General features: G+C 42.9%; 1 protein-coding gene across 2 annotated transcripts in view; it reads left to right on the top strand.

Moving 5' to 3' along the window:
- The first annotated feature begins 3,370 nt into the window (after positions 1-3,370).
- LOC135553042 (serine/threonine-protein kinase ULK2-like) overlaps positions 3,371-27,290 on the top strand; it is a 48,163-nt gene continuing 24,243 nt past the window's right edge. For both annotated transcript variants that reach the window (XM_064985105.1, XM_064985104.1), the window contains exons 1-4: positions 3,371-4,670; positions 13,602-13,694; positions 13,903-13,944; positions 25,599-25,631. In XM_064985105.1, coding sequence (XP_064841177.1) covers positions 4,581-4,670; positions 13,602-13,694; positions 13,903-13,944; positions 25,599-25,631 — 258 coding nt within the window. In that variant the 5' untranslated portion in view covers positions 3,371-4,580. The remainder of the gene's footprint in view (positions 4,671-13,601; positions 13,695-13,902; positions 13,945-25,598; positions 25,632-27,290) is intronic.

Genomic DNA, 27,290 nt, shown 5'->3' with positions numbered 1-27,290 from the left:
AAAAATCCTACAATGTGATTTTCTGGATTTTTTTCTTCTCATTTTGTCTGTCATAGTTGAAGTGTACATATGATGAAAATTAGAGGCCTCTCTCATCTTTTTAAGTGGGAGAACTTGCACAATTGGTGGCTGACTAAATACTTTTTTTGTCCCACTGTATATATCAGTGGAGGCTCCTCAGAGGAGGAAAGGGAGGACCATCCTCCTCAGTGAATTTCATAAAAATTATAAATAAACTATCCTAAATACAATCACAGGTCACCAAAAAATGTATGAAAATACGCTATTTTGCAAAAAGGTCGGCAGATCCCTCAACAGCACTCTGTAGTGTAGCACCATGGTGGAGCCGAAGAACAGATAGCTTCCGTCCTCGTCTGGGTACAAGGAATCCAATACTAAATCTACGAGGCTCATGGTTGTCACCCCCTTCCATAGACTTACACAGTCATTATGACATCATCTCCAATCCATAATCACATCTAGATTTTGCTTTCTATTTCGCAACAAAGCCTCCTTCACACACGCCGCCAAACTTACCCTAGTAAAACTGACTATCCTAGCGATCCATGACTTTGGTGATGTCATCTACAAAATAGCTTCCAATACTCTACTCAGCAAACTGGAAGCAGTCTTTCACAGTGCCATCCGTTTTGTTACCAAAGTCCCTTATACCACCCACCACAGCGACCTGTATGCTCTCGTTGGCTGGCCCTCGTTTCATATTCATCGCCAAACCCACTGGCTCCAGGTCATCTATAAGTCTTTGCTAGGTAAAGCCCTGCTTTATCTCAGCTCACTGGTCACCATAGCAGCACCCACCCGTAGCACGCGCTCCAGCAGGTATCAGCAGGTATCTGCCAACATCTCCTTCGGTCGCCTTTCCTTCCCGTTCTCTGCTACCAATAACTGGAACGAACTGCAAAAATCGCTGAAGCTGGAGACTCATGTCTCCCTCACTAGCTATAAGCACCAGCTGTCAGAGCAGCTCACAGATCACTACACCTGTACATAGCTCAACTGTAAATAGCTCATCCAACTACCTCATCCCCATCCTGTTATTTTTATTTTTTATTTTGCTCCTTCGCAACCCAGTATCTGTACTTGCACTCATCTTCTGCACATCTACCACTCCAGTGTTTAATTGCTAAATTGTAATTATTTCACCACTATGACCTATTTATTGCCTTACCCCCCTTGTCTTACCTCATTTGTACACATTGCATATAGACTTCTTCTATTGTATTATTGACTGTATGTTTGTTTGTTCCATGTGTAACTCTGTGTTGTTGTTTGTGTCTCACTGCTTTGCTTTATCTTGGCCAGGTTGCAATTGTAAATTAGAACTTGTTCTCAACTAGCCTGCCTGGTTATATAAAGGTGAAATAAAAAATAAATAAAAACAATATATATTTTCCACCATCACCAAAGGGCTATCCAAGTAATTACAACGGTCCCCAAAGAGCAAGTAATCCAACTAATGTATTGGCCAATTGATTGAATATAATTGCATTGATGGCCTTACTGTCTTCGTTTTCCTGTTAAGTTGATGTCCGTTCCTGTGCAGAAATCAAATTAGCATAAACAAATGTAAAATGCTAATGAATCTCTGTGAAGAAACAGCTAGTCACATGAATAAGAAGTGCAATATCTAGAGCAAGTCACACTAATAAACTATAGGTCTGTTTGGTTTATTAATTAATTAATTAATAAAGGATCCAGGACACTCAGTGACAAGGGAGTCAGCTGTTTTTATTTTTCAAACACATTCAATGGATATATGTCATACCTGAATAAATCCAGTAGGGGGAAACATATTCAAAGCAAAGGAATGACGGATCAGTCTTGAGCTACAAATAGAGGCCTGACCATAATGTCAATCTCTGGTAGTCTATCACTGTCTCTACTACTCTAACGCTAGATAGGGCTGAACATGCAATGGGGTACCAATACATCATTGGGGTACGTGGGTTTCGGGCTCTGAAATATAATTTCAAAACATAGTGAGATTGGGCTATCATATTACTGGGATGACAATCGATAGGCTATATTTGTTAATGATACTGTAGGCCCATTAACTCAACTCTGGACCTGTAAACCAGATCCACTGCTTTTGTGAATGGTTCCTCTCTAATCAGGATCTGATTTAGACCTGTGACACCAGGTGGGTGCAATTAATTTTCAGAAAACCAGCAGGCTCCGGACCTAGGTAAGATTTGAATACCTCTGATGTAGGTTAATACTTGCATTCATATATCCCAATAATTTGAAGTAGCTAATCACTTGGAAATTATTATGTTGTAGTTATACACGTGCCGCGTTCAACGAATCAGCAAGTCGGATATTTTCGAGTTTCCTAGTTCCAACTAGCATATGAACGCGGCATTTATTTTAACCTCTTAGAGCCACCCCACACGCTAGGGTCTCACCTTGCCAACAAGAAATGCAAATGCGCAATGCCAAATGCTAATAGCACTCGTTAAAATTCTAACTTTCATTAAAACACACATGCAGGGTACTCAATTAAAGCTAGCCAACAAGTCTGATTTTTAAAATGCTTTTTGGCGAAAGCATGAGAAGCTATTATCCGATAGCATGCAACACCCCGAAATACCTGAAGGGGGCATTTATTTTAAGGGTGTCATAGTCAAACAATTGCAAAGTTTCAGTTTTTTTTAATCAAACATACCTCGATACTGGTAGATACATACAAGTTAAATGAACAACCAAAAATGTGTAGCCTAAATTATAATATTTCATGGACAGACCACGTACATCGAGCATATGACCAATTACACGACTTTAGTAAAAAAAAAAATATATATATATATATATATATATATATATATTGGTATTATTCAAATTACAGTAACAAATAAACAGGACATCACTACAATTATATTTTATTCTTCTGAAACAAAATAAAATAATAAAACAAAAAAGGCCAGGGGTTACATTTGTATAAACCTATGGTACAATTGTAAGAATGAATTGTTTTGCTTTTTGTCATTGACTAAATCTAGAGATGTTTGGGAACAGATTTTAATTATTTTATTTTGTGTATGTAAAATTTACCAGAGAAAATAAAGACATAAACTATTAATTAAGTAGGCGTAGGGGAAACTTTTATACACATTGTTTATGAGTGTGACTGAAGTTATTTTTGAGCGAGCTAAGTAATTGCATGTTTTACTTCATTAATAACAACGAAATGTGTCATATGTTTTTATTCAAATCAAATCAAAACTACAACACGAGGTTTTAGTTCTGGGTTATCCCAGATTACCTATATTACGACATCGTGGAACTATCCTTCGTCGCGGAGGGCATATTGCGCATTGATGTAGTCCGCGGAAGGATATGGAATAAAAGATTTGTCACAGTACTCACTTCGTCATTTGTTATGTATTGACATAGGTTAAATTTGTCAGTAGACAAGGCTGTACCTGGCCAATGTGATTGGAAGGGGAAAGACGAAGCCAACATAATTTAGCAGATTAACTGTATTAAGGGACATACATTCAATGGTTTTACTTGTCGTACGGTATATGTGAATTTGAATCGGTTGCCATGTCCTTGCTGACCCAAGTATTTTCGCCCTGTGACTGAGATTTGATGACCAATGATGAAAATCAAGGAATTTGAATAGATGCGATTTGGATAACATTGAAGAGAATCGCACGAACGTCAATGTTTTCCAAGCAGAGAGAAGTCTTCTGGATAGAACATCTCACCAGAGGACTAGTATGACAGTAAACTGACTGACACGAATTCTATTGAAACTCAGTAGTGTTGCATCTCATAGCTTTTCAGGAAAATATATGGGCCTGTATTTTAGATGTTCTTGCAATAACCTGCGATAATCGGATCATTGCTAGTTGTGATCCGTCAATTCAATTGATATTCTGTTTAGGCAGCATGAAGCTAACGTTAAAGCTAACTAGCTACTGTATATAAGATGCTGTTAGCATGGTTGTTTGCCAGCAACAATGGGCAACATGACGTATGTCACAGCATGTCACTCTCTGGTTATATAGTAAAAGTGTATGTGGGTGTTTGAAGCGTGCAATCTATTTATCCAGAATACTTGACATCATGTAGAATGTCAAGCAAAGCAGTTTTGAGCTAACTAAATGCACATATTTCTAGGTAGCTAGCCAGTGTATAAGGTTAGCAATTGGGGTCAGAAAATGACAGCTGGCAGTAGGGACTGACATTGTGTACCTTGGGATTGTGTCCAGCCATGCATACAGCTGACTGCATTGTCTGATTGTGGAAATAGTTAAACGTCAAACATTACAGAATCTGTTGTAGTTGGCTTCTGACAGGAAATATTTTGACACTAGCTCGTTTTGCAGTCTCCGGCAATATCAAAGGTGGACTGGAATGCACGCTTGTCCTTGTAAAACTGACTTGTATTGTGTGAACGCCACAATCACTAGTTTGCTTGACAGCTAAAGCAAGGTTTAGGTGGATACATTGTTGCACCAGGGTTCTGATATCAAAAGAGAGCATCCTTCAACGTGCCTCACTGAAGAAAGAACCTTAAGACACCTGACCTAAATTGGACAGTTACTTTGACAATGGAGACGGTTGGAGACTTTGAATACAGCAGAAAGGACTTGGTGGGACATGGGGCTTTCGCTGTGGTGTTCAAAGGAAGGCACAGAAAGGTAACTATCTGGAACATAGAAGGTCTGCATCTCCATCTTTCCCATTGCTTTGCTTGCACCCTCCCTCCTCTTTTTTTCTCTATGATGTTATGTGAGAGTAGTGACGTTTTATATAAATCTAGGTCAGTGGCATTGCACTGCAGTAAATAAAATGGCATAATGGCATAATTTTGTTTAGTTTTCCTTCAACTAACTAGACATAAATATTAGTTACGATAGTGATGCAAAAAAAATGCAGTTAAATCCATTCTATCCGTTCATAGTCTTCACTATATTCAAATATAACAATGTTATATACATGTTTGATCATGCATGTTATTGTGTTTCATAAGCCTCGATCATGTGATGATGTTGTGCAATCTTGCGTTATGGTCTGGCACTGGGTGCAGAGAGATGCGAGCCGTTCATTCATGAAACGGATGACTCAAACAGCAGTGAATAGCTCGCTGACGTAGCCAGCCAGCCTAGATAAGGTGGAAAAGGAGCATGTCTGCTTGTTTTTCCTCCTTAAGGTCTTCTTTCTCCATCTTCAGTCATGATATGAGCAATAGTCTACATCTCAATGTAATCCTTTTTTTTAATATCAACAATGGAATGCGATGATAGTCATCCTATTAGCTTGATTGTCCAAACACTCACAGTGATGATAAAGCATCTTGACTGACTGACAGGACTGTGGTGACTGTCCATGATGGGGATGTGGACCAAACAGTGTTCTGTTGATCCAGGTGCAGCTGAAGGACGGTCAGAGAGTAGAGACTGCTACATATTTCTGAGCCTATCTCACTGTGTGATGCATCCAGGGATTATGTTACCATGCTACCCTATTGCCACTGTGTAGTGTACAGTATTGTATTAATTTATTCTGAGAGCAGAACATCAGTATGCAAAGATTCATAATACAGTAGGTAGCTACTCCAATGGTATGTCAACATTAAGACAATATGGATACAATAACAGGAGTGTCAAACACAAATTCACACACAAACCATATTGATAAAACACAAGGAATTTGCGGGCCAGACATTTTACATAAAAGGGATGATATCATCATGGTACCCTATTGCCACTGTGCAGTATCAAACTTTATTTGTCACATGCGCCGAATACAAGTGTGGACTTTAGGCAACTGGTCAGGATGCTCTCGATGGTGCAGCTGTAGAACCTTTTGAGGATCAGGGGACCCATGCCAAATCTTTTCAGTCTCCTGAGGGGGAAAAGGTTTTGTCATGCCCTCTTCACGACTGTCTTGGTATGTTTGGACCATGATAGTTTGTTGGTGATGTGGACACCCAGGAACTTGAAACTCTCAACCCGCTCCACTACAGCCCCGTCGATGTTAATGGTGGCCTGTTCGGCCTGCCTTTTCCTGTAGTCCACGATCAGCTCCTTTGTCTTGCTCACATTGAGGGAGAGGTTGTTGTCCTGGCACCACAATACCAGTTCTCTGACCTCCCTATAGGCCGTCTCGTTGTCGGTGATCAGGCCTACCTACCACTGTTGTGTCGTCAGCAAACGTAATGATGGTGTTGGAGTCGTGTTTGGCCACGCAGTCGTGGGTGACCAGGGAGTACAGGAGGGGACGAAGTACACACCCCAGAGGGGCCCCAGTGTTAAGGATCAGCGTGGCAGACTTGTTGTTGCCTACTCTTACCACCTGGGGGCAGCCCATCAGGAAGTCCAGGATCCATTTGCAGAGGGAGCTGTTTAGTCCCAGAGTTGTTAGTTTAGTGATGAGCTTCGTGGGCACTATGGTGTTGAACGCTGTTCACTGACTACAGCTCATTCTCACATAGGGGTTCCTTTTGTCCAGGTGAGAAAGGGCAGTGTGCAGTGCAATTGAGATTGCGTCATCTGTGGATCTGTTGGGGCGGTATGTGAATTGGAGTGGGTCTAAGGTGTCCGGGAGGATGCTGTTGATGTGAGCCATGACCAGCCATCGTTTCGGCAGGTTACCTTTGCTTCCTTGGGCACAGGGACTATGGTGGTCTGCTTGAAAGATGTAGGTATTATAGACTCGGTCAGGGAGTGGTTGAAAATGTCAGTGAAGACACCTGACAGTTGGTCCGCACATGCTTTGAGTACATGTCCTGGTAATCCGTCTGGCCCAGCGGCTTTGTGAATGTTGACCTGTTTTAAAGGTTTTATTCACATTGACTACCGAGAGTGTTATCGCACAGTCACTTAGAACAGCTGGTGCTCTCGTGCATGCTTCAGTGTTGCTTGCCTCGAAGTGAACATAAAAGGCTTTTAGCTCATCTGGTAGGCCCGCGTCACTGGGCAGCTCGCATCTGAGTTTCTTTTTGTAGTCTGCTTATAGTTTCCAAGCCCTGCAACATCCAAGAACATCAGAGACAGTGTAGTAGGATTTAATCTTAATCCTGTATTGACGCTTTGCTTGTTTGAAGGTTCATCTGAGGGCATAGCAGGATTTCTTGTAAGCATCCGGATTAGTCTCCCGCTCCTTGAAAGAGGCAGCTCTAGCCAATAGCTCGATGCAGATGTTGCCTGTAATCCATGGCTTCTGGTTGGGATATGTACGTACAGCCATTGTGGGACGACGTCATCGATGCATGATGTCATCGATGCACTTATTGATGAAGCCGATGACTGAGGTGGTGTATTCCTCAATGCCATTGGATGAATCTCGGAACATATTCCATTCTGTGCTTGCAAAACAGTCCTGTAGCATCTGCGTCATCTGACCACTTCCATATTGAGCAAGTCACTGCTACTTCCTGCTAGAGTTTTTGCTTGTTAAGCAGGAATCAGGAGGATAGAATTATGGTCAGATTTGCCAAATGGAGGGTGTGGGGGAGCTATGTATGTATCTCTGTGAATGGAGTAAAGGTGATCTAGGATTTTAAAAATTCCCTGGTTGCACATGTGACATGCTGTAAAAATTTGGTTAAACTGATTTAAGTTTGCCTGCATTAAAGTCCCCAGCCACTAGGAGCGCCACTTCTGGGTGAGCCTTTTCTTCTTTGCTTATGGCCTTATAGAGTTGGTAGAGTGAGCTTTGGTGGTAAATAACATTTGTCCAGCCTTTGCTGCTATGCTTACAGATGTGCATAATATGCTGTGACCCTAATCAAAAAGTTTTGAATAACTCCAAATAACAAAAATGTTGCTAGGTTGTTGTAACATTTGAACTTGAAACATGTTTTTAGAATTTTTTTTGCATTGCATGGATCACCAGTGCTGTTGAATGCAACATTGATGTATGGTGCACTCAAAATGTATTACTTTGTTGAGTATCCAGCCTAGGCTACTGCTCAAATGTTTTTGTAATAGGCCTTCATGTTTTGCATCTGCATGGCGTTTTTGTAGCAGGTTTTGTTTTTTGGTTATTAGTTGTCAAACGTTTAAAAACCAAAGCCAGACTGCAACATTTAACACTGAACAAAAATATTAACGTAACATGTAAAGTGTTGGTACCATGTTTCATGAGCTGAAATAAGACCCCAGAAATGTTCCAATAGGCACAAAAATAGTATTTCTCTCATTCTGTACACACATTTTTTTTTACATCCTTGTTAGTGACCACCTGACAGGTGTGGCATATCAAGAAGCTAATTAAACAGTGTGATCATTACAAAGGTGCACCTTGTGCTGGGGGCAATAAAAGGCAGCTCAAAAATGTGCAGTTTTGTCGCACAACACTACCACAGATGTCTCAAGTTGATGGAGCGTGCAATTGGCATGTTGACTGCAGGAATGTCCACCAGAGCTGTTGCCAGAGAATTGAATGTTCATTTCACAACCATAAACTGCCTCCAATGTCGTTTTTTGAGAATTTAGCAGTACCTACAACCGGCCTCACAACTGCAGACCACGTGTAACCACGCCAGCCCAGGATCTCCACATAATTTTCACCTGCGGAAGTGTCTAAGACCAGCGTGTATGGCATCGTGTGGGCGAGCGGTTTGCTGATGTCATCCTTGTGAACAGAGTGCCCCATGGTGGAGTTATGGTATGGGCAGGCATAAGCTACGGACATTGAACACAATTGGATTTTATTCATGACAATTTGAATGGACAAGATACTGAGGCCCATTTTCTGATCCCACACCCCAACCTTTTTTTAAGATATCTGTGACCAACAAATTCATATCTGTATTTCCAGTTATGTGAAATCCATAGATGAGGGCCTAATGAATTTATTTAAATTGACTGATTTACTTATATGAACTAACTCAGTAAAATCTTTGACATTGTTGCATGTTTCATTTATATTTTTGTTCAGTGTAGTAGCCTAGCTAGGACTGTGGCATGTGTCTGTACACTTTCCCTCCACTGTGGACACACGAACGCAGCGCGATTGACTTTCAATTCATTGACGCAAGCGCATCAGGCTGTAATTTCATAAAGTAGATGACTCAACTGTTGACTCATTTATACTCATTGTGTGTCCTATTGTTCCTTTAGTAGTAACTTATACCCGCGTGTGAATCCTTTATCTTGTAACTTTTTGACAACCAAGTTAAAATTCTGTGTCCTACAGCAATGAACTGTTAGAACCAACACTTGGCATGGACATTTAGCCTACAACAGTTTAAACTTTCGGTCTGGTAGAAGATTAGGTCAGTGGCATTCATGATGATTCAGCGCACTGGTTTGTGTGTGTGGGTCTGGGAGAAGGGGTGTGTATGAAGGGGTGTGTGTGTGTGACAATGCACTACCGGTTGGCATGCAGCACATTGGCAGTGCCTGCTGGGACTTGTAGTGCAGCGCATCGCAGGCGGTATGGAAGCGGGCCGAAATGAATTGACAACCCCAAATCACTGAGTGGGCCGGATAGAAATGTGTCATGGACCGGGTTCTGCATGCGGGCTTTATGTTTGACACGTGCGTTATAGGGACACCTACAGTATAGTGTCATAGCTGGGTTGTTGGGTTGTAGCTGGGTTGTCATGGTAACATCATAGTATTGTACATTTCATACTTATTGAGGAGCCTGAGCTGGGGTGTAGTTTATGTTCATACTGTACCTAGCCCTATGCGTTTGCCTGTGACCAGAACGTTTGCCTGTGACCAGAACATAGCAGCTAAATTTAGTGTACATTTGAAGCTGTGTATACTACCAGTGTACTGGTATGTGACCTGATGTCCTTCCAGTGATGTTCTTGAGCTGGTTAAAATGCAAGCACCAATAACATCCCGTTCTGTCTGTCCTCCATCTCCTAGCCTAGGTGGAAATAATCCTACAAATATAAGGCATGCCGATGCAGGGTTATAATTATTCCAATCACATGATGCCAGGTCCACTTTTAACAGGGCTGATGAATTGCCTCATCTTTTAAGCATCCTACTGTAGTTTGAACTAGCCCTGCTGTCACTGTTTAGACCAGGGATGGGCAACTTTTATGGGGTGGGGACCACCAAATAATCTGAACTCATCATGAGGGGCCACAGTTACTCGCTGGTCTGTGTACCCGCATCCGTAACCCCCCCCCCCCATAATGACAAAGCAAAAGTAGGTTTTTAGACATTTTTGCAAATTTATGACAAATTAAAAAACTGAAATCACATTTATACAAGTATTCAGACCCTTTACTCAGTACTTTGTTGAAGCACCTTTGTCAGCGATTACAGCATTGAGTCTTCTTGGGGGGGTAGATCAGCTTTAATATTGTAGTGTCCATCAATGTAATTGTCTGCATCACTTTCAATCCCCCATTGTTGTCCTGTTGGAAGGTGAACCTTCACCCCAGTCTGAGGCCCTGAGCATTCTGGAGCAGGTTTTTATCAAGGATCTCTCTTTACTTTGCTCCGTTCATCTTTGCCTCTCCTGACTAGTCTGAAAGTCCCTGCCGCTGAAAAACATCCCCACACCATGATGCTGCCACCACCATGCTTCACCGTCAGGATGGTGCCAGGTTTCCTCCAGACGTGACACTTGGCATTATTGGTTTCATCAGACCGGAGAATCTTGTTTCTCATCGTCTGAGAGTCTTTAGGCGGGATGTCATGTGCCTTTTACAGAGGAGTGGCTTCCGTCTGGCCACTCTACCATAAAGGCCTGATTGGTGGAGTGCTTCAGAGATGGGAGAACCTTCCAGAAGGACAACCATCTCCACAGAGGAACTCTAGAGCTCTGTCAGAGTGGCCATCAGGTTCTTGGTAACCTCCCTCACCAAGGCCCCCGATTGCTCAGTTTGGCCAGGTGCCAGCTCTAGGAAGAGTCTTGGTGGTTCCAAACTTCTTCCATTTAAGAATAATAGCCACTGTGTTCTTGGGGACCTTTAAATGCTGTAGAACTTTTTTGGTACCCTTCCCCAGATCAGTGTATCGACACAATCCTGCGGACAATTCCTTTGACCTCATGGCTTGGTTTTTGCTCTGACATGCACTGTGTCAGCTGTGGGCTCTTATACAGACATTTGTGCCTTTCCAAATCATGTCCAATCAATTGAATTTACCACAGGTGGACTCCAGTCAAGTTATAGAAACATCTCAAGGATGTTCAATGGAAACAGGATGGACCTGAGCTCAATTTCGAGTGGCAAATGTCAAGGGGTGTGAATACTTTCCGAAGACACTGTACATAACAAGAGAAAATGCTAATGCACATCCACATTTAGAAATTGCACCTGATGTATTGTAACTTGCAACAGTATAGTTGAGACCCCAAATGAGTTCCTAAATTGAAATTGGAAATTGATCCAAGGGCCTTCATGTGGCCCCACTGGCTGCCATTTGCAAATCCCAGATTTTGACATTGGGACATCGTATGTGTTTGCCTATTGTCTTTTCTATTCTGGATTTTGTCTTACAGGGTCTAGTGCATTTTAGAATGTAGAATCTGTAGTGAGATCACTCACATCTGTGAGATCACTCACTACAGGTGCATGTATGAACATCTTTATTCATTATTGTCTGTCTCTTTGTCTCCTGTGATCTATTCACTAAGTCCTGCAGCCATGCCGTCACTATTGAGATCGCATATGCGTTTGCCTGTTGTCTTTTCTTTGTGGGTTTGTCTTACACAGTGTAGTCATGGCGGCAGAGCCTAGTGGTTAAGAGCGTTGGGACAGTAGCTGAAAAGTTGCGGGTTCAAATCCTGAACACAAATTATTATCTACAATGACGGCCTACCCCGGGCCAAACTCGGACGATGCTGGGCCAATTGTGTGCCGCCCTATGGGACTCCCAATCACGGCCGGTTGTGATACAGCCTGGAATCAGGGTCTGTAGTGACGCCTCTAGCACTGAGATGCAGTGCCTTAGACTGTTGCGCCACTCGGGAGCCTCATCGGGCTGTACCTGCTGAAAGGGGCTAACAATAGATTTATTTGGATTGTTCTGGTTCAACGTCAACAATAGTTTTGGCAGTTTTGCTTTAAACAATCAGTGTATATGGTCATTTTAAGATAAAGGGTAAAGTTGATAATGCCATAGCTAATTTGTGTAAATGATAAATATTGATGTATTACTAGCTCAAACTTTGAATCTGCAAAAACAACAAGTTAATTAGTAGGTGATAGTGATTTAGTCAGCTCAGACAGATCCAGCTAAGAGAGGCCCAGCTCAGACAGATCCAGCTAAGAGAGGCCCAGCTCAGACAGATCCAGCTAAGAGAGGCCCAGCTCATGAGCTCCATCAGCAGAAGATTTTAATTTAGAATGGAAAATGTATGTTTGTGCATCGTATCACATCAAACTGAATGACATCAATTAATTCTCTAGTCAAACCGAATCGCAACAAATCATTTCAAACTAAAACATATTTTCCCCATATTGGAGCCCATGTGTCTAGATGTGTATCGAATCGCCTTGAAAGGGAGAGATGCCCATCCCTATGTTGGTGACATTAAAGGCTTCCACATGTTTTTGTTCGGCTGGCACCTAATAGTTGCTCACTCCCTTTAAAAGACCTTCACTTGAAAAACAAGAAAAAAAACAGCAATAGTCCATGAGGCACCGTAGCCATTATGCACTTCCTCAAAATAATTTAAGATAACTGAAGAAATTGGCAGAGGAGATCTTAGTTGTGCAATTTTACATCTAACTAATAAAAAAAAGTCTAATGGAAAGTGCTTACTTTCCCCTTCAGTCTCTCTGACTGTCTCTGTGTCGTCATAGCAGGAGCCTGGTCATTAACTTGATTTGGTGCAAACAATACCCACCACCCTCTGCTCAGCATTACACCATAGGCCGATGGGGTGATTCTATTGTACAGAGTTTCTGTTTGCTGCACTGCCTCGGTATATGTCACGGTTGGCTGGGGCATGCTGTCACGTGCTGCCTCCCTGTGCTACTACCAGTAGAACCCTGTCTAGTGGCAGATCCAATTGCAACACAGAATTAAAACCTCTCCTATTAACCTAGATTTGTTTGGAAAGCAGCAGCCTTTTTATTCATAGAATTCCTCTCGGAAAGTCTTAAGATGCACCATCCATTCCACCTAGCCTAATAATGTAGGCTAGTTGTGGTCATTGTCCAAGCTCAGTGTCTCTGTATCTCAAGGGCAAATAAAATCAAGCATTTTGTGTCATGTGAGCTTGAATAGTGATTTTTTTTTTTTTTTTTTTAATAAGCTACTCCGTCACACTAAGGGCTCATGTGAATGAAGAAAGCATGGAAACGGTCTCTAAACTTGAGTAGAAAAAAGGTCTCTCGCTCAGGTTTTAGTGGAAGTGGGCTACCTCGCATGATAACTCAGTGTTCTAGTATTGTTTTGACTGTTTTGTCATTCAGTGTCACAGAGGCCTATCTGATTGAAACCCGAGAAAGTTGTGTTGATTTAATGTCTAAGTTGTTCTCTCTTCCCCCGCATCTCTCTCACAAACAATGATGCACAGTGCACACCAAGCAATTAAAGGCCAGCTGGCCTAGGCTTTACACACACGTGTGAGTGATGGGGGAACTGAACCCATCTAAAGGGATTTTAACTAATTGTTCTTTATTTCTCTCCTTGCTCCATCTGCAGAAGACGGACTGGGAGGTGGCCGTCAAGAGCATTAACAAGAAGAACCTCTCCAAGTCCCAGATCCTGCTTGGTAAGGAAATCAAAATCCTCAAGGTGAGTAGTATGCTTAACCTAATTGCTTGTCATTTATCTTGGAAACGTATTTAAAGAATTAGTTGACATCGATCCGCCATCAGTCAGCAGGTTTGATTGAAAGGCCTTGACTTCCTTGTTATAAATGTAAATAGAAGCCAGTCGTCACGTCAACAGTACAGTAGCTAATGCATCACTAATGTGCTTCGTTCTTCATTACTTTTCCCAGGAACTTCAACATGAGAACATTGTGGCACTTTACGATGTCCAGGTAAGTCCTCATCTGGTTTTCCATTGAAGTAAGGTCGAGCTCAGCTGATTGCAGGCAGACTGGGTGTGTCTACTGCATTTGAGTTAGCCTAACTTTACTAAAGCTGTGTGCTGACAGCCTCCAGTTCACTCTGGTTCTGTTTACGATGACCGCTCTTCGATTCAACTAGCCATTCTCTTCAACAGTGCTCAATTAGACCTACATGGCTAGAATCCAATTATTTTATTCATTATAACCAGCCAAATGGGACAGTGCATGGGCAGTGCAGTGCAACTGTACACAAGCAGAACACTCACAATCACTAGATCACCAGTGAGACAGACAGACACATAATGAGTTGCCAAGCTCCTGAGTAGGCCTTTTCTCTGTTTGCCCGGTCCATGCGGAGCTGGCTGCAGATTACCAGAGCAGAAGTATGTGTGTAATGTTAGTGGACATTCATGTGTAAACCATTAACTCCGATAAGACTTCTGACTGGTGGTCCAAGGCTGTGACCACTGATTGACTGGTGGAGCTTCTCAGTCACATGACACCACATGACTGGCCATGGTTACTCCAGTATCACGCCCATCACCTCCGCTGGTGGTCAATCAGCACACATCAGGAGGCAGGGTCATCCACTTCAAGGTGGGTGACAAAATGGCTGCCACCAAAGGTCAGGTTTTAGTCTAACTCACCATGACCTTACTTCATGGTGACTACTGGACCTGTAGCTTTGGTTCACCATGGAAATCACTGAGAGCTGTCTATAAAAGAGCAGGAAAGCCTTTTGAAAATCAGCTTAGCTCAGCCCTCAGTCCGAGAGCTCTCTGTGTGCGTGGGTTTTATTGTTCACTCCAAGGTTAGCAGGTAGTCATATGAGTCGCTCTGCGTTCTCTATTTATAAAAAGCCTTTCCAGTAGGGTTCCAGCCAATAGGGAGAGATGGAAAGAGCTGTAAAGAGAGAGAGAGAGTTGTTGAAGTCATGATCAAGCAGCGCTGCCCACATGGTGAGGCACTTTCTTTGTTTACGTAAGCCTCCCACGGGACCCTGCTGCTCTACCCATCCGGCCTTCATCCCTCTATCCGCACCCCTGATGTGATCACCACTTATAGTCAGACCTTTCATTATACTAATGTAGCGTGTGATGTATAATGTGTTTGAAAATCCCCTTATCAATAGTGAATGGATGGAAGTAGGTTAAACCCACTAATACAGGCACTAGGTGCCAATATCTTTTCATACCCCTTATGATTAAGGTTATGATTGGGGGTCAGGGAGTCTGATCATAGATAACTACTTGACCAAGAGTATGTGGACACGTTCTCGTTGAACATCTCATTCAAAAGTCATGGGCATTAAAATGGAGTTGGTCCCCTCCTTTGCTGCATAACAGCCTCTACTCTTCTGGGAATGCATTCCACTAGATGTTAGAATATTGCTGCGGGGACTTGCTTCCATTCAGCAACAACAGCATTAGTGAGGTCGGGCACTAATGTTGGGCTATTAGGGCTGGCTCGCAGACCAGGTTTCCAATTAATCTCAAAGGTATTTGATGGGGTTGAGGTCAGGGCTCTGTGCAGGCCAGTCAAGTTCTTCCACACTGATCTCGACAAATCATTTCTATATTGTCATGCTGAAACAGGAAAGGGCCTTCCCCAAACTGTTGCCACAAAGTTTGAAGCACATAATCGTCTAGAATGTCATTGTATACTGTTGTGTTAAGATTTCCCTTTTTACTGAAAATAAGGGGCCGAGCCCGACCCATGGAAAAACAATCCCAGTCCATTATTCCTCCTCCACCAAACTTTACAGTTGGCACGACTCTACAGGTAGAGTTCTCCAAACCCAAGCATTCTCCAAACCCAGATTCCTTTGTCGGACTGCCAGATGGTGAAGTGTGATTCATCACTCCAGAGAATGTGTTTCCACTGCTCCAGAGTCAAATGGTGATGAGTTTTTCACCACTCCAGCCACGTTTGGCATTGCGCATGGTGATGTTAGGCTTGTGTGTGGCTGCTCGGCCATGGAAACCCATTTTGTTAAGCTCCCGGTGAACAGTTGTTGTGCTGACGTTGTTTCCAGAGGCAGTTTGAAACTCTGTAGTGAGTGTTGCAACCGAGGACAGATGATTTTTACGCGCTACTTGCTTCAGCACCCGGCAGTCCCGTTCTGTGAGCTTGTGTGGCCTACCACTTATCGGCTGAGTCGTTGTTGCGCCTAGAGGTTTCCACTTCAAAAAATACAGCACTTACAGTTGACCGTGGCAGCTCTAGCAGGGCAGAAATTTGACAGACTTGTTGGGAAGGTGGCATCCTATGACAGTGCCATGTTGAGTCGCTGAGCTCTTCAGTAAGGCCATTCTACTGCCAATGTTTGGCTATGGAGATTGCATTTGTTGTATTCTCGTTTGTATACACCTGTCAGCAGGTGTAGCTGAAATAACCGAATCCACTAATTTGAAGGAATGTCCACATAATTTTGTGTATAAATACTGGATGTGGTTAGGGGAGCGGGCAAGTTCTACCTGGAAGTGAGTAGGAATGCCATAGAACACTAACCATAATTGAAGACACAGGTTTGGGCTTTGTGTGTAGTATCTTAGTCAGTCTCTCTCTTTCTCTCCCCTCTCTTCTCCTCTCCCCCTATTGGCAGTACCCTCCCTGGGCCATCTCTCCCCTCTCTTCTCCTCTCCCCCTATTGGCAGTACCCTCCCTGGGCCATCTCTCCCCTCTGCAGCTGTCACTTTTGGCACACAGGCAGTGGGGCTTAGAGATGCCGTCTGAAAGGGAAGAGAGGAGAGACTGCAGCTTTGGCGTTTTAGAGGGAGACAAAGATAGTGTTGCAGTGTTATTGATGGGTGTTAGGCCTCCAAGCATTCTCTCTCTTTCTAGGGTTTCTTTTCACTCTGTCTCTCTTTCTATTGCACTCTCTCATTTCTCTCCTTTGTTTTGTTCCCCTGGTCATGGCTCCCCCTCTCCAGTCACCAGTTACAATCTTGGCCTTTCTGTATGTCTGTCTGGTGTTATGATGTTTATTCAACTCTCTGACCATCTGAATGTGCAGCCTGACCGTAATGGAGAAGTGTGGGAGAACACTGGCTCCTGGCTTTGTGACTGCTGGGTTTCTCTCTCCCTGTCATTCTTCCCTCTTTCCCTTCCTCCCTTTTTTTTCTCCTACTTCTCTCTCTCTCTCCCTCCTGTCTCTCTGTCTCTCTCTCTGTGTGGGCCTCTGCCCAGCCTCTTCAGCTGTTCTGGCTTGCACTACATGCACCGGGTCACTCAGTTTACCCAGAGAGCTGTAAATGATAGGGCTTGTGCAACAACCACCAGACAGAGTTACAGCATTGTCCTGGCGGGGGCATTGGGGCACCCTCCCCCCTCCCTCTGACTGACAAGGAAAATAGTTGCCATTGTCGGCAAGGTCGCTGTTGTGAGACAAATACCGAAGACAGCTGCCACCCTATCTTTCCAATAGAAGATAGCAGGTGCTCATGCATCTTTGCCCTCATTCCTGTGGATGTTTATGGAGCCCCGGTTAAAGGTGCATTATGCATAAATCGCTCCACCATTTCATCTCAAACGCAGTAAAAATAATAATTCAATAACCAAAAATAATGTATTTTCAACTGTTTGAAGCTGGTTTTCAAAACCAATAGTAAAAGACGCAAAATGTAACTCAACAATAGGAAACATAGAAATAGAACACACAGAACCGATTATACAGCTTTTATTGAGTGACAGATCTATAACTCACATTTCTATGTGAATTTGGTATGGTTGCCCAAAACGTTAAATATTGTAGCTTTAACATTTAGCAAGGCCTAGCAAGGGGGTAGGCAACTAGATTCAGCCACAGGCTGATTTTTTTTGTGTGGGGGGGCAGAACATAATTATATTTATTTGATACTGCAAATTGACCACAACTAAGCCCAAAAAGAGATTGTATTTGAAAATAACAATTTCATACCTTATTTGAATTGAGACACGATCACATATTTATTTGTGGGAATACTTTGGAACAGGTATTTTTTATTTGTGGGAATAATTGGGATGTCTGCAATTTATATATTTTTGGGCTGAATTCCTGGTATTGCTGAATTAAAAAAATAATGTTTTTGTCCAAATTGTAAAATAACAAAAACTAGACCTGACATCTGGATTCAGATATATATAGGCTTAGATATTAGCTTGTCCTTACTCCTACTCTTCAGTCTGAGTTGAGGTGGAGGGCCGCGAGTGGTTATCGATGCCACACCCCTGAAAGGCCAATTAAGCAAGTGTGGTCTGTTTACAGTCGACAGTCATTAGTTGAGGGTAGGAGGATTGTCACTGTGTTTGTAAGAGTGTGAGGTGGTGCCTCATTTAGAGAAGGCTGCTTTAAAGGCCCGCTTCACGGTAAGGGCTCCTTTAGATCTAAATGTTGGCAAAACATATAGCCCATAGATACAAACATCACAGACCTTGTGATAGCAATCATTTATGTAGTATACAGTATACCCTATGAGGGCTATGCAGAGACCTCCTCACTCTCTCACTCTCTCTCACACACACACACACAGCAATCACTAACACACACACACACACACACACACACACAGCAATCACTAACACACACACAGCAATCACTAACACACAGCACACACACACACAGCAATCACTAACACACACACACACACACACACACGACAATCATTAGTACACACACACGCGTGCTCTCACACAATCACACTGTTGCTATTCGTGGTCTTCTGGCCTACACCACTGTGTGCTAATACCTCAGTGACACATTAGTGTGAATGTGGTCGCTAACCATGCACTGACTAGTTTCACACACATTCTTTGTGAACCCCTGTGTGTGAGATTTCCGATTGTTTTTATCTCCTTCTGCACGTATTGGAAGTCTCTGTGGAAATAAAACCAACTTCTGATAAATGACTCAATATAACTCATTAATTAGAGTGTTTTCAGAAAGGAGTCATGTTTATAAAGCCAGTATAGGAGTAGGGCTGGGTGACGGGAAGGTTTCAGAGCTTATTCTGATCCTGAGGTGTTCTGCTCATTAGGCTTATGTCATAATAACAGGCCTATGCAACACTAGCTAGGCTACGTCTGTCCCTGCTCTTCCTTATGGAGCTATTAGCATTAAGTGGGAGGGAGGCAGCAGTGTGATGCAGAGAACAGTAATCACAGAGTCTCTCTCCAGGCTGACACAGCTCAGACTGTACAGCAATGGCTCGATACATACCTGCTATTTCATCAAAGGTTCACTGCAGAGAGTGTGTGTAAGTGGTAGACCCATAAGGCATTGAAATGGATTTGAGACTATCTTGAATTGGCATCTTTGACACTTGCCTGTACAGCCCACACTGATTCACCAGACATGAAACTGGGGAGGGAGAGGTTGATCAATAAGAGGCACAACGAAAATAGGAAGAAGTAGGTCTACAGGTTAATTTGCGTTATTTTTGTTTGTCGTCATAAATAAAAATGTATCACACGCGCACAGCATACAGAGCCTAGTTTGAGGAGCGGAATAACCTACAACCTGTCAGTCAGCAAGAGAGTAGCTCCTCAAAAAGACTGCAGGCTACTGGAGTGAAACCTGCTTTTGTAAGCCCAGTCATTGTGCAACAAATAACAAACGCTAAATGCAATCGCGTGTTAACTTTGGTGCCAAGATTAAAAAGGATCTATTTTTATTTCTTAATCTCAACTGGTAAACCGTGCCTCCCATTCGCCATTCGGATGGATGCCTGTCGACCGTTGACTATCAGACGTGACCCACCACTTTGCAATGTCAGCTTGAGGCAGTGTAATTGTTTACTTTACTTCAAATAATGAGGCATATCTTACCTTGCTTCAAAGTAGCTTTGCGAAAATCCATCCATAGAAACGTGGTGGCAATTATTTTATAAAGACTTCCTCATGCCATTAATCAGCATTTCTCTCCTCCTGTATTGGTTTTCATATCAACTTTCTTTCGTTGTCCAGAAGCACAATCTTAGTCATATTAGCAACCCATCATAGTAGTTGCTATTAGAGGTTCATCTCTGTCACATATGGAACTGCTCGCATTAGGTGTGCTGTTTACAACTGTCTCCCCCATAATGCATTTTGGTAAATGTTTGAAAATGACACTTTATTAGCTGCTTCATTACAGGAGTTGCATGTTGAATACTAAGCTACAGTCTTTTGACTGGAAGAAGATAGGCTTGATATTGTTGCATGTTCTATTAAGCTCTTAATGAAAAATGTCCGGTCCTTGTATGCATGCATAGTTTTAGAGAGGAAGAGGTGATGCGAGAGGTTTCACTCTCACCAAAATCTCTTCAAAATAAGTCCAATGGGTTTCTATGGTTTCTATGGTTATTTTGGGCCTAAGCTTGTCGTCTGCCTTCTCGCCTTGGGACGATTACCATTGTTAGGGCGGAAACATTAGCATCTCGTCATTATATACACATCTCTGATAGTATTTTCTGTCGGTCACGTCATGTTACTGTTTGGAATATTATTTATTTTTACTGGTTAATGAGGGTCATTTAGTGAGCAGTTAAATTGACCAACATGTGCATCCCTAGAAAGAAGAGGCAGGGTAGGAGGCGGGTTTGATTATGAAGTTGAAGAGTCATGCGTCCGTGAGGCAGTCCCGTGGTGGAAGCTTTCAAAACCTCTTCTGAACTCTGGTAGAACACTGTATCTGTGTGTGTGTGGAAAGAAGGGGAGGTAAACGGGGGGGGGGGGGGGGCTGACTTGATAAAATAAGGGGTGGGCTCTGGGCAGTAGAACTTGTTCTTGGCGCACATGGGAGATTTCAGGAATCCTGTCGGTCTTCCTAGAAAACTAACTGCCTGTCCCTCTCTCCTCCATCTGGCTTTTCTTTACAGCCCGTTAAATGGCTTAGAACATTTTCCAGACTGTAGCAGTTAGCAACTCCCTCCCAGCACACTCAATTCTCCCACACACACACACTGCTTTTACATAAGATTTTATGGTATTTAGTGTGTAAAACAAAGTGGGCAATGTTTAAGACCACCTTACAAACAAGCCCCTTTTTACTACCGTCTTGCCTGCATAGCCTTTATACCTCCCGTGCGCATGCCAGGGATGAGTGGTAGTAGTGGTGTGGAGATCTGGGTGGGCATCTATTTTCAGAAATCCAATGAGAATATACACCATCAAAAGGAAATCCTTTATTATTTTGTTTAGGCAGGTCCTAAGAAACATTATAAGACTAATAAAATCTATTTTTTAAGGAATAGAATAGCTAATTTGAGTTTAATTAGGCCAGTGTTAGTGGTCTGTGCAGCCATGGCTGAGCCATCCAAATGAAATCAGTAGTTTGTTATTTTGTTCAGTTAAACTGAAGACACACTTACCCGATCAGTCACAGACATATATATTTTATATTAAGAAAAATATAATATAAATAAATAAAATATTCTTCCCACACAGCTTAGATCATGGGAACATGTGGAACCGCTGTCATATTAAAAACTTTTTTTTATTTTTTTAAATGGAGCTCAAGCCCATGCTATTTGTATCCACATTTCATCTCTTTCCTACCCTCACTACACTTTGTTAGGGAACAGGTATAGGGTCTTCATCATACCGCTAAAAAAATATCAATCCTATTTTCAAAAGCATGCAAGTCTGTTCATATTTCAGAACCTATGTAGGCTTTTGGAGTTGGCTATACGCGATTGAGCAAAATAATAGGCCTACTCTTGATTTAGGCAATATCATTGCATGCTAAATGTTTCTGATCAGTGATAGATGCGTAAACAAATAGATGAGCTAACCACCTCCCCTTATTTTCCCATCCACAAACCAATTAACCAAATAGCCTATAGTAATGAAGATTCAGTGACACTAAATCCCATTGATTGATTATCAGACTGGCCAGTGAAGTCGCAGATGTTTGGATGGGAGTAGGCCTAGGATACTAAGCACCTAACAAGTGGATTAGTTTTCTCTCCACTCGCAAACTAGATACGATGGCAAAATGTTGTAATAAATGAGCCAACTAGACAAGATGATGATGATGATGATGATGAGCAGCATTCACCTCAACTTAGATGACATTTCCCTAGCCTAATTGTAGCCTAACCAATATCCAAACGAAGGTTCAGTCTGACATAGATGAATCTATCAAGATGAGCCCCCACACTTGTCTCAAATCAGAGCGATGGCGCTGTCCCAATCAAAATGGTGCTGAAATTATCATCTAGTTGACCACACGCAGGTAGGCTATTGCTTAAAATATATTTCAAGGATTACTTTGGGAGTTTCAGTAAGCAACCATTTTGATACCTTCCTTCATATGCATTAGCCTACTTCATTCCAGTATTTTCATCATTCAGTCATACTTATTCCCACTAATTATTTCTGGTTCCATCCCATTGTGGTTAAGAAAACAGTGTGTGCTTAGTGGTGGGCTATGCCAATAGATGGGCTCGATGCCTTGCAAAGTTTAGAGGAGGATGGTAACAGTGCGCTGCCTAGCAAGAGTTTAAGAGCATAGTGTGTGCCAATGCCACCTCAGCATTATGGCTACGTTTTATACTAAGCCTTAGGCAGAACTTTACCAAAATGTTTTTTATTTCTTTTCTTTAACCCATATTTTACCAGGTAAGTTGACTGAGAACACATTCTCATTTACAGCACCTAGGTCGTTTGGCTTTGATACCGGTAATACCTTTCAGATCTAAAGAAAAGGTGGGGGAAAGTTGACGGGATGGTAAACTATAGTACTGCAGTTTGTGCTTTGTTCTCCCTAAGTGAGGAGAAATAACACACAAACATGTATGTTTGGTTCTGTATGCACCAAGCAAGGACGAAGTGTTGTGCTAGAGGCATCTAATTTCATTAGTCAATATTTTCTTGATATTCGTTATTGTACAGTACTGTCTTTTATATACTCCTCTCCTTGGATACCTCTTGTTAGTTGGCGTAATTTCTGGATACTCGTGACCTAAAACGGTGATTTCATAGAGAGACATTGCCAGGTTGTATCCAATGTGATGCCTTTGCAGGACATTAGGTTCTCCCACGGGGACAGTCTGTGCCCTTCCACTGTGACTAGATCACCTGTGTGTGTGTGTGTGTGTGTGTGTCTATTGTGCACATGTGTGATGAAAACACCAACGGGTCCCGTGCCACCACTAACAAAGCAGTATGTCCCCTGCTGCCCTAAGGGTTCAGCCAGTTTCAAGTTATAATCATCATAGCATGCGTCATATCACCACAGTGTCTGTCATAGGGTGTGACACAGCTATGTATCTAGCGTGCAGTTATATTAGACTAGGCTAAATACTTGGTTCTCAGAATGCTCTTTGCGTAACAGATGCGTTCCGGGTGGATTTCCAGTCCACATATGGAACCCCCCCCCCCCTTAATTCTTATGTAGCCCAGCACTCATGGAGTCAATCGTGTGACGCAACAAGCTCCTGCACGACTGACTCCACCGACACACTGAGAATACGTTGTTGTTTTGGCCCGGCTCTAGAGTGGCTGGCATTCTAAAAATGTCTGAGGTGGAGGGCTGAAGCGGTGGAAAATGCTTGGGGGATGTTTTGAGTTTTCCTCAAGACAGCAACATTTCTTCGAGCTGATGTAGTACACTCCCTTCCAGTGTTTCCTAGAAGAGCATCGATCAAAGCTTGTTTGTGGCATAACTCTGGCTGGATCGCCTGGTGACTGTGGTTTTCCATCTAGCAAGTGGATGGGAATAGAAGGATTGTGAAATGCTTTTATAAGTGGAATATGACTGCCTGTGCGTGTGGGGCTGCTGATGTTAGATAGCAGGAAGCAGAATTGTTTGTGCTGCTGTATTTGTTTTGGCGTATTCCTTTTGAGGAAGGAGGTTTATGTAGAATACCCTGTTGGCAGGTTTTGTATATATCCAAAGTCCAATTCTTTAACAGATAGTGTTTTGAGTAACATTACATTCTGACTCATTGGGTGTCTCTTCTCTTGTGGTAAAAATGTTGATAATAACAGCTGTAACCAACCACTGCCTTAGAAAATACAGTGTCACTTAGTCTAGATTTGCACCATGGAAGAGGTTTTGGACTCTATTGTAGGATAGATTTTATGGTGGTATAGACAGTTCATTTTCAACCTACTGTGGGCTGGAGATTAAAGGGGGTGAGGCTGTCCTGTATTTGTACCTCCTCTCACATATGTTACCCTCCTCCTCCAGGACAGTGTACAGCCTGGCCAACTCCCTTCTTTCCTTTCCTCCTATTCTTCCTCTCCCAGTCCCCATCCCCCCATCAACCAGTATAGTACAGGGCTGAAAATGGCTAGTCCCCAGGCCAATACCAGCCACCACACACACCGACCGACCGACCGACCGACCGACCGACCAGAGCAGATAATGGTGGTGGGGTCTCCCCTCCCCCATTGCTACAACCCAACAGCAACATCCTTGAAATCCATTTTCCTAGTATCCACAGCCATGAGCCAATGGGATTGGTCAGGGAGGAAGGGGCCCAGCCAATAAGCCTGGTGCAGGCTGACAGGTCAGCTGACAGGAAAAAGCTGAAGTGGAATTAATGGATGGCTGGTTTTCGGAGCGAAGGCAGTGGTTTTTGCTCTCCAACTGGAGACCTTGGCTGAGAGATAATTAGAACCAGAGTAATGCAGTCCACTAACTGACTAGTATGGCTGTTGGTAGTCAAGGAATTGATTTTCTGAGACCCTTTGATTTGTTAGTATGGCACACAGAAAATAATGACATTAAATTGTTTTGAACTCATACACTCGTTAGAGATTAAAGAATCCTTTCATGTGACAGGCTATTTCCTTCACTGAGAATCAATCATGGAAAGGGGTTTGCATGGTCTTGTCACAAACACTTCTGGATCTAATCATAGATAGCCTACTTAGAATGGCGCTGAAGGGATTGGAAAATGTGTGACGACAGTTGTTTTTTTTATGGTTGTTGTTAACTTCATGCACATGGCAAGCTGCTCGATCTGCCACATGATGCAGTACCCTCAACCTGACACCACACACACACACACACACACGCGCACACTCCTCCAAATACATGTGAGCTTGCTTGCTTAACCTGGAGGCCTAATTTTGTGTTACTTGGCTCCTGTCCAGCGTCTTCTTAGCTCCTCCATCACCATGTTGGCAAGGTGTCCCCTATATCTCTTACATTGCCCAGTTCCCTTGAACCCAATAGCTGACACACACACACACACCAACAATCTCAGTTTGACCCTGCTGTGTAATAAACTCCATTCCTTTCCCTTCAAGAATGTAGACGGTAGCACGACACAGCTTTGAGGTGAGGGGTTCACTAAGGACGGCACCTTTTCTTTGAGGTGTGCCAATTTGATCTTAAACCCATGTCAGTCGCACAGTGTGAGATGAAGGATGAGGGTGTCAATGGGTCTGTAGATTGGAGCCAGCTACTCTACTGTACGGATCTAATCCAGATCAGTTATGTGCTATGGGCTTCAGTTCATGCTTGGTGGCAAGGGAATCCTATTCTCTGTACTGTACACATGATCCATCTATACAGTATGTAGACTATATCTGTCTGTATCTGTACATACATGCCCGTCTGTTTGACGAAGCTGGTCCTCTACAGTAGTGGATGTGACAGGTGTTGTGAGAGAGATGACTCTAACCCATGTTGTTTCTCTTCTCTCATTCAGGAAACTCCCAACTCTGTGTTCCTGGTCATGGAGGTAGGTGGTGTCACACTGTCAGAATGCAACCTCTTCTGCTGAGCTGCCAGTAAGCTGCCAGGGTCTCTATCTTTGTGTTGATACCTCTCCCCTCTCTCTAACTGCTCACTCTCTCGCCATGTGCCCATGGTCATTTCCTCAGTCCTATGAGAGGCTGCAAACCCAGTGTGCTTCTGTCCTCGCTCTGCCTCTCCTCTCTCCTTCCCCTTCTTTCTCTCTCTCCCCTCCCTCTCATTGCTCAAGGCCACAAATTCCACAAACCGCCTGAAAGAAAAAAACTAACTGTCTGTCACCTTAAGTAGCCCTCAAAACATACCTGTACACTCACACCCCGCTTTCGAGGAATACTGTTATCCAAGAGCAAACTGTGTTTGTTTGTCTTATATTTAGCCCTGAAATACTTATTCTGCCCTTCTCATATTCAAGCTGTTGTTAAGGTAACTGGCTGTGCAAGGTGTCTTGGGACCCTGGTACCTGTTACTGTGGCCTGCCTGGGGTGTTCTAGATGGTTGTGGTACACAGGGCTGTTATTCTGAGAGCCACGCTGACATTAAGGAGGCAGGGTCTCCTGGCACAAGAGAAGAAACAGTCATAAATCTGGCTTTGTAGCCTCTGAGCACCATTCAACCTTGGTCTTATATATAAAAGGCTGCTTAATCAATGCTATAGCACTCCAAGAGAGATGGGCATAGATGGTATCAATACTAGGCTAGCATGAATACTAATCTGGCTGGTGTTTGCCAGACTGCCTGTTTGGCTTAGTAAGAAAGGCTTGTCTTACGCAATGTTTAGAGGAGGGAGCAGATGACTTATTAAGCAGTCACTTATTAAGCAATCAGCGCGCAGGGCTCACACTCCAGTCTTTTGGCAGCGGTTGGAGCACATAAAAAATAATACTGTTTTAAGGGAAACAATGCCCTTTTTAGCTGAGCAAACATCATGTGTGTGCAGTGTACCTCACAAATGATTGTCCTCACATAGAACTTAATCGGATAGATTCACTAGAATAGAATTATGGGCCCTTAACCATTCATGGCATCCCAAACTTTACAGCAATCAATGTGGACACCCCCATAATAGTGACATATATTGTTACCCTACAATTCTGTGGTTATGGAGGACCCCTAAGAATGTGTTATTGAAACCCTGCTCAATGCCTCTGCTGCTTGCAGTAAAAGGATGGACATACACACAGAGCATCCATCTTCCCATGTCTCATGTCAATAAGGATCTGAGCTGTAATTGATTTTCCTGTTCAAAGGGTAAACAACATGGTGTGGTAATAAACTGAACTGGAGTCAGATCCTACCGGTCACTGTGATAAGGCAGAAGCTCTTTAAGGCCAGATCAAACTAATGCTTTGGTCAGAGGAAGATTCGGTAACCAACAGGATTTAATTGGTGTTCTCATTTACAATGCAACCTGACCAAGATAAAGCAAAGCAGTGCGATGCAAACAACACAGAGTTACACATGGGATAAACAAACGTACAGTCAATAACAAAATAGAAATGTCTATATACAGTGTGTGCAAATGTAGTAAGATTAGGCAGGTAAGGCAATAAATAAGCCATAGTGGCAAAATAATTACAATTTTGCAATTAAACACTGGCGTTAAAGATGTGCAGAAGATGAATATGCAAGTAGAGATACTTGCAAA

This window comes from Oncorhynchus masou, chromosome 13, assembly GCF_036934945.1.
Source record: "Oncorhynchus masou masou isolate Uvic2021 chromosome 13, UVic_Omas_1.1, whole genome shotgun sequence".
In the NCBI taxonomy this organism is placed as follows: domain Eukaryota; kingdom Metazoa; phylum Chordata; class Actinopteri; order Salmoniformes; family Salmonidae; genus Oncorhynchus; species Oncorhynchus masou.
Note: the sequence above shows the minus strand (reverse complement) of the source record. Positions and strands in the feature narration are given on the sequence as shown.